We start from the raw sequence: 14373 nt of genomic DNA on the forward strand, positions 1-14373 counted from the left end.
TTAAGCTTTTGACAAAGTTCAAATATATGCTACCGAAACAATTTTGTGAAAAAATTGCTTCATACATAAAAGATAGATACTTCTGCATTAAACAAGTGATGCATATTCAAACTTGCAGCCCATAGAAGCGGGTGTTCCCCATGGAAGCGTGTTGGGCTAATATTTTATTTGCATTTTTACCCGTGATCTCCTATCTGATTATTATTATATGACAGCGACATTTGGGGATGGCACAACTTTTTTAGCAGCTGAAGAGACAACTTCATTATCTAGTCGACGAGTGCAGACAGCGCTCAACACAATTACTAAGTGAGCATCTAAGTGGCGCATAAAGTTAAACGAAATCAAATCAATTCATGTCGACTTAACCTTGAAAAAGCTGGCACATTGTCCAATTTATATAAATAAAATTCCTATACAACATCTTAACAGTGCTAAGTAACTAGGTATCACCTTAGCTGCTAAGCTACGCTGGAAAGAGCATGTTAAAAAAAGGAGCGAGCTTGATATGAAATTTGGAAAATTTTACCATCTAGTTGGTAGGAAATCCCCCTATCAATTCAAAACAAACTGTTAATATATAATCAAGTTCTAAAGCCAGTTTGGGCCTACGGAGCTCAACTATGGGGTTGCTCAAGTCAAAGCTGTATAGCCAGCATTCAGCGCTTTCAAAGTAAAGTACTAAGGACTTTAACTAATGCTCCTTGGTACTTTAGATCTGCTGACCTGCACCATTATCTAAGCGTGAATTCAGACTCATCGAAACTGCTGGGTGAGAAATCCGGTTGAAACGGAAGAAGTCTTCCGACCTAGTAAGACAACAGTAACAGCAAATGTATTTCTTAACATTTAGCCTTTAAGTATCTCTCCTAATTAATTAGACTGGAATTATTCTTGGTATTTTATCTTTACATACTAGGTACAATGTAAAATAATAATAAAAAAAAAATTATGAAAAAAATCGCTGAAGATGATTCGCCTCCACGATGTATCTTATGCCATCAATCACACGTCCTGAAGAGGTGCACGAATTTCAGGAGTTTGAAGCCCGCTGAACGCCAACAGATCGCTAAAGCCCACGGCCACTATATGACTTGCTTGCTGACACTCATTCCACTTTTGATTGTTTGTCCTACGGGTCTTGTTAATATTGCCACCGACCGCATCACACATTGTTTCATGCTTCTCGACGAGCCAATCCGTCAATGCACCGTAGTCATTGGCACAATCAACACGAGAGCAGGTCGAACGCAGAAGAATCCATCCACCCAAGCAGTACCGAGGTGCATGCTTTCGGACACCTCCACCACACCATGGTCAACGCAACCAGCTGCGCAAGCCAGCGGAATTCGACGCTGTTTTAAGAACACTACAAAGTATGCAGAAACTTCTAGGCAATTAATTCGCCTGGGGGTCGAGATGTTTATGCGAATTCTGATCCCGTAACATTTCAACACACATCCTTCATCGGACACAACCTACAGCATCATATCACGCACACGGTGGAATGTTTCGCCGCCAGTATGTGTGTTCAAAGTGAATTTTGTTAAGACATACAATTTAAAAAAAGAGAAAAAAATCAAAAATTAAGTGAATTAAAAGTAAATAGTATACTTACATATTAAACTGCTTATATTTCGATCTTCTGGTTGAAATTTTACACCTTAAGTTATGTCGCTGGATTTGATTGTCGCAAATTGAAAAAGTATAAAATTTTCGGTTGCACTCGAACTTAGCCCTTCCTTGCTTGATTAAAAACTTCAATATTAATTTAATAGTTATAAATCAAATACTAATAATATTCAAACATTTATATTATAACCAGAGTCACTACTAATTTATAATAATATATAGTCTAAAGGGATACTCTAACATATGCGGGAACAAATAGTAGTCTGAGCGGGGCAGTAAACTGCATTGCAGTCATATGAACATTGGAGGCAACACGTGTTTTGTCTTTCACTGAAAAAAAAAATGTAAATATGTATATTTGTATATTTGTTTCTGAACTAACCAAAGTTCACGTTGTTCCATATGAGCACGAAGTATATCGCATGGCCTGATTTCATCGCAACGGCTTGAAAATGCAATTCCATATCCGACACCAAACCGAGCTCTACGTCCTCTACTTGAAGATTTCCTTTTTATTCTATTTTCATGTCGTTCATTAATGCGATCTTTGATGAGTTGTTTAAGTTCGGGCTTGACTGTTTTCTTTCGGTTCCCTCTTTTCAGAAGTGTACTTGAATGATACCCATGTTTTCCTACTTTTTGTTTACGGACGGGCATTACATCATGACCTTTACGCACTTTTGTACGTAAATCGGATATAACGGGTAGATCCCTAACATCTTTTCTGGAATACTGATCGCGTCTATGCCCGTCATTCCTACTACCTTTCATTTGATTATCGCTATATCTGCTGCCTTTCTTTCCGGTATGGCCAGGATCCCTGACCTGTGGTCTCATATCCTTTCTACCTTGGTCTTGAGGATACCTTTCCGTATATCTCTTGTAGTCAAACTGATCGTCTTTTGAGCTGTTAAACCAATCACTCTCATTTCCATTTTTTTTGACCTGTTTATTTTGGTCATGATCTCGAATATTCTTTGTTGCTTTTTGGATGTCCTTTACACCGCCGAGCCTATCACCATTTTGGTGGTCATCTTTGCTATCATTGCCTTGAGGACTTCTGCTCCCTTTACCTTCATCTTTAGAAACGCCCTCTCGCCTTTTTCGCCCATCTCGGCCCGCGGTACTTATTCTATCTTCATTACTGTCTCTATGCTTATTCTTCCCTTCTTTAGTCCCAGGTCTACTTACTTCATCGCCTTCGTGTTTTGGTGTCAGGCTTTTGTCTAATTTTTCTATATTTCGAGAACCAAAATAATTATCATTATCTTCRTCTCTTTTCTTTTTTTTAGTTTTTTCTGATTTTTTCTTCCTTATTTTATCATCAGTTGATTCATCGTCCTTTCTCTCACCATCATCATTAACACCAGGCTTTTTTCTTTCAGATACCTTTTTTCCGCTTTTATCAGCATTGCGTTTATCTCCGAACTCAACTTTTTTACCTTTGCATATTTTTAAAAAATATTTAACATCATCATCGCATAATGTCACTGACTTTTACCTCTTTTCCCTTGAGTATTGTAATCTTCTTCATTTCCTCTTTTCTTTTCACGCTTTCTGGTAATATCACTATCATCATCATACTCTCTACCCTTTCCTTTCCGCTCTCTTTCATGTTTTTCATTTTCTTTATCTTGCCCTTTTTTTTGTCTATCGTGTTTCTTATCAAAAGTTTCAACACTTTTTCTAGGTTTACCCTTTTCCACATACTTTCTTTTAGCAGTACCCCTTTCACTTTTTTCTGAGATATTATCATTATTTCTTTCTCTATCTTTATCATTCTTCCGTCTACTTCCACCTAAGGTTGATAAACTTGAGTCAGCGTGTGGACACTTAAATTTTCCATCTTGGCCTGGTACTGAAAACAAGAAATTTTGTTTCATTATTTTGCTTAAGCTAAACGAATAAGTTATATATTTATATATAGATGTATAAATCATGAAATTATTCTCACCAAAGGAGGAGCGATGTATTCTGACATTAATGCTATTTCCGCCATCGAAAATTGTATACTTCTCTCGGCTCTTTTGTCGATGGTAATCTCTAAATACTTTTCTGCAAATTTTTTTCAACAGAGAATAAGTGTGATCATTTAATACAGAATTTATACAACATGGACGACATTGACAATTTTGGTATTGAATGTGGCAATTATTTTGACTTTTATTATGACAGCCATCATAAAAGTAATCCGTGCAACTGCTTGTGCTGTGAATAAACAATGTTAAAATTTTATTAGTTGCATTCTAGTATTTTGCATTACCTGGATTGAGGAAGGTTATTGGTGGTGTTTAAATCAAAAACCATTTTATAGGATAGTACATTTTATCCGATCCAAAATTTTGTTGATCCARTTTATTCAAAGAATAACATTTAAAATATTTAAAAACGTATATGACAATCTGAACACAATAAACAGGTACTTTCAATGAAACTTTGAATGATTTTATATTAACAAAGTTTATTAATTTCCATTAATGCAGTTACATCTTCCAATTTTTGTGCCTGGTAGTAAAAAGTTCTTGTTCATGTAAATTGTGCGGAGTACCGCACATTGCATTCACTCTGTATTGTATCTTGATAAATATAACTAACAGTTAAATTTTATTTACCAATATATAACCGTATAGGATCCATCTAACAATTGCTTTATTAATTAATGAGAATTATAAATGTTTGAAAAAATAATTTATTTCATTGACTGAGAAATTAAAAATCCAGCTGACTACTTCTATTTATGTCGTAATTGTTTTATTATAACATTGTTATGTCATTAAAACAGTGTTCTGTACGTATTACAAAAACACATACGATATACATAGATACCTAAGGTAGGTAAACGCTATTTTGTTTACGTCGAATGCAATTAAAGTTTTTGGTAATCTAAATTTTTTCCGTTTCCTTTTTTATGTTTCGTCAAATTTTCAATTTTAATATACATAAATTCTTTACCTTAAATAAAAAGAGGAATAGATTATGTTATACTCTTTCAGAGTACATATGTATCATGTTTATACATAGAAATGATCAGAATGACAAAGAAAGTTGAAATCCGGCTGACTGCCTGTTTTTCCGCCTGCCCGTGCAAGTTCTTACTTGAGTAAAAATTAAGATATTATATATTGATTAAACTTGGTATTTGGTTTTCTTAATACAAAAAAATTACGAGTTCAAAGATGGGTGTAATCGGACCCCTGCCACACCCACAGATCGCCATTGAACGAAAACCTATGAAATGCCCTATCTAAGCACTAAAGTAAGATATAAAACTGTAATTTGGTAAAGGGATCGCAGCCTTAATACTGCACACACACACATGTGGGTATACATTTTTGAAAATAAATCTCCCGAACCAATAATGCTACAAAAACCAACTTTGTTCAGCGCGAATATCATAAGAATTACGATTACGACTAAATCTAGTAGGTGTCATTCTTATCATATTCCTATGTCACTGTGTGACAAATAGCGAAAGTTGACTACATCCACGCCGACTTTCTTTCACCTTCCAATACTTAATTCAAAAAGTAATTATAATAATGGAATAAAATTTCGCACTAATAAATCCATTAAAGCAGGGATGGGCAAATTTTTAGCCTGCAAAATTAATTAAGTGCGAACTATGGCTAGATAAGGGGAATATCAGTTTACGGAAGGAAGGACATAAAAAGTTACAACAAAATCGATGACATTTCCCCGAAGCTTGACGTTCATCGCAAAATGGCTGCGGCAGTACTGATATTGAACAGAAATTAAAGAGCGGATATTTACTTCATATCGAAATTTTACAGTTGTGTGAACAAAAAGAGGTAAAAATATTTTGCAGAGTTTTAGAGTTTCACATTAATATTTGTTATACTTTCGCAACAAAGTTGCTAAAGAGAGTATTATAGTTCTGTTCACATAACGGTTGTTTGTAAGTACTAAAACTAAAAGAGTTATATATAGGGTTATATATACCAAAGTGATCAGGGTTACGAGTAGAGTTGAAATCCGGATGTCTGTCTGTCCGTCCGTCCGTCTGTCCGTTCGTCCGTGCAAGTTATAACTTTAGTAAAAATTGAGATATCATGATGAAACTTGGAACACGTATTTCTTGGCCCCATAAGAAGGCTAAGTTCGAAGATGGGCGAAATCGGCCCACTGCCACGCCCACAAAATGGCGGAAACCGAAAACCTATAAAGTGTCATAACTAAGCCATAAATAAAGATATTAAAGTGAAATTTGACACAAATTATCGCATGAGGGAGGGGCATATTTGGACGTAATTTTTTTGGAAAAGTCGGCGTGGCCCCACCCCCTACCAACTTTTTTGTACATATCTCGAAAACTACTATAGCTATGTTAACCAAACTGTATAGAGTCGTTTCTTTTAGGCATTTCCATATGCAGTTCAAAAATGGAAGAAATCGGATAATAACCACGCCCACCTCCCATACAAAGGTTATGTTGAAAATCACTAAAAGTGCGTTAACCGACTAACAAAAAACGTCAGAAACACTAAATTTTATGGAAGAAATGTCAGAAGGAAGCTGCATCCAGGCTTTTTTTTTTAAAAATTGAAAATGGGGGCGTCGCCCACTTAGGGACCAAAAACCATATCTCAGGAAGTACTCAACCGATTTCAATGAAATTCGATATATAATATTTCCTTAACAACCTAATGACATGTACCAAATATGGGTGAAATCGGTTCACAACCACGCCTGAAATCTCGATTATCACTTTATCATGCGAGAGTATATATGTATGTAGATGTGTACAAAACTATATATGCGTAGTGAGCAATGGCAACATTGTGCAAATATAAACAAGCGCCATTAAAATAAACGTCAAATGAAAAGTTCATTGCATCGGTTCAAAAAGTGAAATTACGTGTGTGCTAATAAATAAACTATGGATGACGAAAAATTGATTGCATTAGTGGAAACTAAAAACGAATTATTCAATAAGAGCAGTTCATTCTATAAGCTGCAATCGAGGAAAGATGCCTTGTGGAGTGCAATCGGAAGGGAGTTGAACGCAAGTGGTAAGTTGCTTTGTTATTTACAACTGTTTACGTTGTTAAAAATAATTAAATATATTTATAAAGCAGAAATGTGTCGCCGAAGACACTTCGTGACCGGTACAGGAGGGAAGTTCGGAAGGCTAACACCCCCAGCGGCAGCGGGATGGAGTACCAAAGGCAGTGGCATTTAATGAAGGCAATGAAGTTTCTTAAGCCACATATTTTACCACGACCGCAGGAGGTCTAAGTGCCATCACCGCTATGGCCGTTGTCGCCTATAAGTCAAATCGCAATATCGCTGCCGTCGCCATTGCCTCCTTTTGCCGTGGCGAGGCGGCTACCCAAAAGGGTGGAAAGCGAGGTCAATCTAGGTCAACTACTAGCGATGTTGACCAGAAAATATTAGAAGCCATCGAGATTTTAAAAATAAATGGTCAACACAACCAACCCAGCAGATCCAACAACAACAATCATCAAGTCTGGCTGTGCAATCATTCAGCACTTTTATTACTTTTGAATAAAATGAACGACGAAAAACAATAGAGGAAATGCTGCAAGCTGCGTTTAAAGTGCAGACAATTTTCTGGATTACATTCAATTGTTGTTTTCAAAATTCTCCACCGAGCAGTCAATATACCAAAGGAATTTTCTATGACTCTACGAGGGCGTGACAATTGGTAATTGAAAATACGTTTCGTGTGTGTTAGATTAGCTCCGGGAAATGGGCGCATTAAATTATTTCGTAATGGGAATGCAGAATCTCCAACGAAAATGTAAGGAAAAGGTTCCGGTGACACGTCAAACAGTGGCACAGGTGGGGGTAAATTCAGAGTGTTTTKATATTAATGCATGGCCAAATGGAGTAAGTCGAAAGATTCCTGCATAAATAATAACAGAAATGCATTTTACTATAATGTTAAACAATTTAATATACAGTACTAACTGCTGTGAACATATATTTCGCATCACATACAGCCATCAAAATGATGCTAAAGAATTTCTTATAATTGTAAAACATCGATTTGGAATTGGCCGGGCACTTAGGAGCAACGTGCTTACCATCAATTGCACCGACACAATTCGGAATGTTCCACATATTATAAAAATCTTTTATAATGTCCTTGTACAGATTACTTCACACGTCTCTAATATGATTTCGCGTACTGTTGACTTTCCTAACTTATAGCTCCATGCAATGCTCTGCACCGACACGCCTTGTGACAAATAGCTAACAATTGTAAGAGAAGTACGTATGTATATTAATTACATATATGCATACGTATATTAATTTGCAAAACACAACAAATCAACTTACAGTAATACCAACGAAATCCTTTCCTCGCATCCAATCCGCTGCCATAGCTTCTTCAAGGATTTCCATACTAAATTCAGAACAAATTATAGACGTCCGGCGGCATTCTTGTATGCAAAACAAAGTTGTTCTGGTTCGCTGTTTTTCATTATCAGAAAAGTTTTTATCTAGTAACCGCAAACGCCCCAGTTTTATTGCTTYGGTGAATTTTGTACCTTCTCTTTCGTTTTTTTATACTGTTTATATAAACTATATAAAGAGTACAATTCGCACAAACTTAAAAAGATTTCACCACTATTGTCCACTTCCATATTGCTGCTGAAACAATATTTAGAATTGCATGAAATGTCAAACAAATGAAATGTAAACAAAAGAGAACAGCTGATTTCTGCGTTGTTGCGACGTTTTTCACTGTGCACACATTTTCTCGCTAGGGACGGAAAAGGAAGGAGGACAGTGGTGTTTTTCACTGGTTCTCCTATGATACCCACATTGCAACTTCCCGTATATGATCCCGCTCTMTTTGTGAACATGGAGTGGTAAAATACGTTGATCTCACTTCCCTCGTCATGTTTGCTCGCGATGATCCCGTCATCTACCCCTCAAAATGAGAAAATTATTTTTTGCGCTAACGCGGAATGGTTTTTAAAAAGATGTGATGTGCTGAACACAATCATGGATAACAGGGATATTGGGATGCCCAACTCATTCCAGTGTGAGAGCGCCCCAAAATAAGCGTTTTTTATAACATTTTCCATTATGGCCTGATCGCACCAAATAAGAATTTTTGGACATTTTAAATTAAAATACCCAACATTTATTACGATTGCAAATTATTATATATTTGACTTTTATTTTTTGTAATAGAAAATTAATACTATTATGCATCAAATTACAAAACCTTTCATAGTATATATTTAAATTTCGCATTTTCCTTGATTTTCATTATTTTAAATTTTTATTAGCGACCTTGAACGGCGGCAATAAATTCCTCCGTTCACATATATTTTTGGTATAATTTCAATCTGGCCGTTCCAGTCATTCCAACTGCAAAACGTCAAAACCTACTCAATCCAGTCAACTGTCAAAGTTCGGTAGGTTTTGACGTTTAGCAATTGCTCTTTCACTTAGAGTGAGAGAAGAGTTGGGGATCTCATTATCTCTGATGGATAATGTGATACGAGACTCTGGCATTGGCTCTCATTTTTCTCTCAAACGCGTTTCCTGATTATTTGACAGCGAAGTAGATCAGGCAATTTCGATCAGCTGATTTCAGAAAAGGCGGGATGACAGAAGTAAACCGCTATAATTACCTAACGAAATTAGTGTGAAATGAAATTTCATTGAGTTGTGCGAACATATTTTGGCAAAATAAATGTTTATGTAAATTAATTAATGATTTTGCATTTTAGCATTTATATATGTATGCATTTTCAATGTGTTTAATTTAGTGTTTTGTATAATTTTTTAAATACCCAATGTAATATTTTTCATGCCACTGCTGGCAAATGTTATAAAAAAATCGAGTTTTGACAGCTGTCTCTCAAATCAAAAAGTTTTGTATCATATTATCCATGACACAATGTTCGCGACAGACTGCAGCAGCACGACAGTGAACTGAAAATTGCGTTTTTTTTTATTTATTTAAAAGAGAAATAATTATAAATAATCGTTCCACTTATAGATATAAAGCACTGGCTGCCAGGGCCTTCAGCTTATGTTATAAAATCTTAGTCTATTATATTCAGATTTGAGATCGATTTGTATAACGTAAATTTAGATACAATAAAAAAGATAAATTTCAAAGCAAAAGTAAATGGGTGCATGTATGCAACTAAACTAAATATTTAATTTGCAAAGCGAAATATTTTTAGATGTGATTTTTATGTTACTGTGATCAGTCCGTTCTAGATATAAAGAAGGTTTTTTTGTTAGAAGAAACATTAGCTCTGATTCGTTGAAGTGCCGGGCAGGTATCGAGGAATTGTATAACTGTGAGATCATTTGATCCGCAGAACACGCAATTTGGTTTATTTACGCCATTTAAGATGTGAGCGTATGTAGCAGTTGTGTGTCCTATTCGAAGTTTTATAAATGTCCTTATATTTTTACAAGTCGCTTTTCCTGGGTATAAAGGCTTTGTTCCCGCACGATTATATTTTTTGTAGTGGTGATCGTGATTACTCCATTCTCTTACTTCAATTTCATTTACGTATGTTTCAACAAGTCTGCGTATATCTTTATGGGTGAAATAGTCAAAGAAGTGAAGTGGTTGTTTGGAAGCTTCTTTAGATTTTTTATGGGCAATTTCGTTGCCATAAATTCCGATATGGCTAGGCACCCACATTATTTTTATACAGTTATTGCTTTGCAATAGCATGCTATGAATATTGGATATTAAAGGTTCATTATTGGTATTAAATATAGCTTCAATTGCAGATCTACTGTCCGTACATATAATGCATTTATTTCCCATTCGGGAAGCAAATTGTTCTGCCTCAAATATTGCGGCTGCTTCGGCAGTAAATATCGAGCAGTAGGATGGCAAGGAACAGACCATAATAGTAACACCTAGCTGGTTTGTCACAGCAAACGTTGTGCTGGTGTCTGATTTAGACCCGTCCGTATAATACAAGTTCTAATCATCATTTAAGGACTCTAATACCGCATTAAACATTTGTTTGTACTGATTACTGCTGGTAGAATATATTTGGTACTTAAGTAGGGTGTTGATGAGTGATGAATTTGGAAGCGCACTTGGAGGATACTCTGAAGTTTTAAAAGAACTCAGATCCTTTTTAGGTCTTGCAAGTTATTATAGAAAATTCATAAAAAATTGTGCAGCCATTGTAAAACCACTTACTACGTTTCTCAGAGGAGAAAACGGTGGCATATCAAAGACTCAAAGCGTAAAAATTAAAATTTTAACAAACCTTTCGAATTAACCACAGAGGCTAGTAATTACGCGATAGGAGCCGTATTATCGCAAAATAAAAAACTCATATCATTTATTTCACGAACACTTAGCCAAACTGAACAAAACCTTCGAAATTACTTGTATGGCATAGCAGATTTAACCATATACACCGATCATCAATCTTTAATTTTTGCCATATCGAAAAAAAATCCTAATACAAAATTAAAAAGATGCAAAATTTTCATCGAAGAATATGGTGCTAAAATCACTTACAAACCTGGTCAGCAGAACGTTGTTGCTGATGCACTTTCCCGCCAACAAATTAATAACATATCTCATTCTAATATTTCCCAACATTCAGCACAAAGCTGACCTGTAGAAAAAATTAAACGTGTAAAGCAACCATTAAATTGCTTTAAAAATAAAATTATTATAAAACAATCAGACGCAAACCTCACCCAAGTATCATCTCAAAATATCTTTTCTAGCAGTAGACACACAATTTTTTTAACACTAAAACTGAGCTATTGGACAGATTAAAAAATGTAATTGTGGTTTACAAGTCGTAAACGCTCTACAAATAGATGAACAAATATTGTTTTTCGTTGAAAATTATATTATCAGTGCATTTCCCACTGTGTCTATTGTTCTAACTCATAAAACGGTTGAAGACATAACCGAAATCGAAAATCAAAAACAAATCATAAATGACACACATAGACGTGCACACAGAAATTACAAAAATAACGCACAGGAAATTGCGTTAAAATATTACTGGCCAAATATACGAGACGCCTGTAAAAAAGAAGTACAGGACTGTGAAATCTGTCTCACAAACAAATACGAACGCCGACCAAACAAACAACCGATTGGTGCAGCACGTTGCCACTTCAGACAAATACCTTCAAGAAAAGATATATACAAGTACATATGTCGACGAGATACTTTCACAAATATACCCAAACGCAAAATTTCTAACGACTGATAACGAATTATCATTTACAAGCTCACACCAAAACGCCAGCGCTTCATTCTACTACAAACGGACAAGTAGAGCGTACGCACAGCACAATAATTGAACTCGCGAAAGTTTTGGCAGACCAGCACAATTCAGCACCAGAAGAACAGATATTTGAAGCCGTTCGGCAATACAATAAAACGATCCATTCGGTAACCAACGAGAAACCCGAGGACGTGTTCTTCAATCAAAAGGGGTATCCTGACATCCACGAACGTCTACAAGAAAATCAGGAACGAGTCTTACGTTATCAGAATCGTAATCGACAGCAGCTGAATTATAGACAAGGTGACGTCATATTTGTGAAGACGCACAGGCGAAATAAAAATGTGAAAAAATACGCGAAACAAATTGTTAAAGAAGACAACGGAAGGACGGTAACGACAAATAGGGGACGTGTTATTCACAAAGATAACTTTTTTTTCTTTATTACAATATCGCATTATGTGACAACATAATTGATTTAAAAAACAAAAAAAATGTGCTTGTTGAAACTGGCCCGGTTTCCATTTACCAGAATAGTTCGTTTTTATATCACATTTCAAATTTGTCCAACATCCTTGCAACTTACGAAGAGATAATGAAATCTTCATATAATTTAGAAAACCAGCCTGAAACAAAAATATTAGTAAATAAAATGAAAAATCAACTCATTCCAAATATTTACAGGGCTAAAGGATCAATAAACTTTCTTGGTTCTGCGCTAAAATTTATAACTGGTACACCAGATCATGACGATCTTATAGAAATCAAAACGTCAATTAATATGCTAATAGAAAACAATAATAAACAAAAAACATTAATCCGCAGTTCAAGAGAAAACTTGAAACACTCAATCCTAAAGCAATAAATGAGAATTTAATTATAGCAGAAATTTATAATGAATGGCAAACAATTACAAACACTATTAATTTTGCGAAAAATAACAATTTTTACTCTGGCACAATTAATTTAAATGATGTGCATGAATTAATAAACCATGAGGAGTTGGATCTTACCCTTATTAATACATTGGAATATTCTGACATCCATATTTGTTACTTAGAACAAGCTATAATTACAATTTACAAATATCCAATACTCGAAAATAAATGTAGACTATATAATATATACCCTTTAGCACATAAGCATGGTAAAATAATTTTAGATCCTAAGATAGCAAAATATAATAATTATCAAAGAACTTCAAAATGTAAGAATTATTTCAGTAGTTTTATTTGTAAATCAGAACTCGCATTTTTTATAACATTACTTCGCATTCTTTCCTCGAAATCAAATTACAAGTTCAGTAATATACAGGAAATCTCAACATTTTTGATACCTATTGAAGAAAATCCAGTACATTTTACGTTCTTCATCATAATGGAATTCCTTACTTTAGTAGTTACCACTTACGGTATGGTACACCTCTGCCGATATCACGTAAATAGAAGAATGCTTCACAGACAAAGGCAAATTTACGAGTTATATGAAGTCGAAATGAAACGTCTTCAACAACAACAATTTGTAGCAGCATAGCGAGGATGCTCCGTTTTTAAGAAGGAGGGGAGTTAACGAAAAAGCCTCGCTCCGGGTCACACACACACTCTCATACATCTTATCTTTTAAAATACATCCTGAACGAACTATGTAAACCGATAATTGACATGCACTATCTAGAAATGCATTCTCAACATATAAACGACAAACAACTGGCAATGGAATAATCCACTGCGATAACCACCTTCGCATCTCTTCTACTTGTATAACAAACAAGTGATAGCAAGATAACGGATATTGAATTACAACAAARAAGTTTCAAGCAGATAACAGCAGCCGCATTTCACTAGTATAAATAGCTGTAAGATCTTATATTAAAATTAGTTCTTAAGAATATCAATAAAGACACGCATTTCGGCGTAGAAATAAAATTGTTTTCTTAAACTCATATCGTGGAAACGATATTAACTCGCGCACATGTAGTATATCGATAAGTGATAAAAACATGATTTGAATTTCTGAACGCGCACATGCGTATACATGCAATCATATGAGCAGATAAGAAGATTAATATGATAGACGATGTATTTACGTAATGTTGTGATAAATTTAATTTCTATTAGTAAGAAACATAATACAAAAATATTTATTAGTATATTAAAGTATATGTTGTAAGCATCAAATAAAGTTACTAAATATGCAAGTCCAAAACGTAAAAGCATACATGCATGCATACATATTTATGTCTCTTCATATTCTTGAGTATGTGAGAGAGCTCTATTTGTACACATTTTTCGCTGTTAAAAGTCCCATATCAAAGAACTTATTTTCCTTCAATCAGAGAACTTAAAACATAGAGAAGGTGCAGGTTCGATGTCGAACAATTTATAAGATTGTGATAGGGAATTCACCTCACAACCATAGAATTCACGATGTGAAATGTTAACATTTTTAACAGTTCTCCGCATACTCAAACAGAGAATATGAAGAGAAATAAATATATGTA

The 14373-nt window shown here is 34.9% G+C and overlaps 2 protein-coding genes and 1 long non-coding RNA gene across 3 annotated transcripts; all 3 read right to left on the reverse strand.

Moving 5' to 3' along the window:
• Positions 1-888: 888 nt before the first annotated feature.
• On the reverse strand, positions 889-1771 carry LOC108966606. The gene is made up of 2 exons (XR_001993193.1): positions 1619-1771; positions 889-1478 (listed from the first exon to the last, which is right to left on the reverse strand). It is a non-coding gene; the product is annotated as an uncharacterized LOC108966606 (long non-coding RNA).
• A 19-nt stretch (positions 1772-1790) lies between these two features.
• LOC108966605 (uncharacterized protein DDB_G0283697-like) lies at positions 1791-4301 on the reverse strand. Its single transcript, XM_018929600.1, has 6 exons — positions 4245-4301; positions 3896-4137; positions 3587-3840; positions 3134-3490; positions 2015-3074; positions 1791-1962 (listed from the first exon to the last, which is right to left on the reverse strand). Exons 2-6 carry the CDS (start codon positions 3937-3939, stop codon positions 1869-1871), a joined length of 1809 nt encoding a protein of 602 aa, XP_018785145.1. The 5' UTR covers positions 3940-4137; positions 4245-4301; the 3' UTR covers positions 1791-1868.
• Positions 4302-7132: 2831 nt separating this feature from the next.
• Positions 7133-7869, reverse strand: LOC108966604 (the record flags this gene model as incomplete). The annotated part of the gene is made up of 2 exons (XM_018929599.1): positions 7133-7465; positions 7776-7869. Coding segments are annotated over 2 exons (427 nt in total), but the record flags the coding sequence as incomplete, so codon positions are not given.
• Positions 7870-14373: the final 6504 nt, after the last annotated feature.

Source organism: Bactrocera latifrons, unplaced genomic scaffold, assembly GCF_001853355.1.
Source record: "Bactrocera latifrons isolate USDA-ARS-PBARC rearing strain unplaced genomic scaffold, ASM185335v1 scaffold_1650, whole genome shotgun sequence".
NCBI lineage: Eukaryota > Metazoa > Arthropoda > Insecta > Diptera > Tephritidae > Bactrocera > Bactrocera latifrons.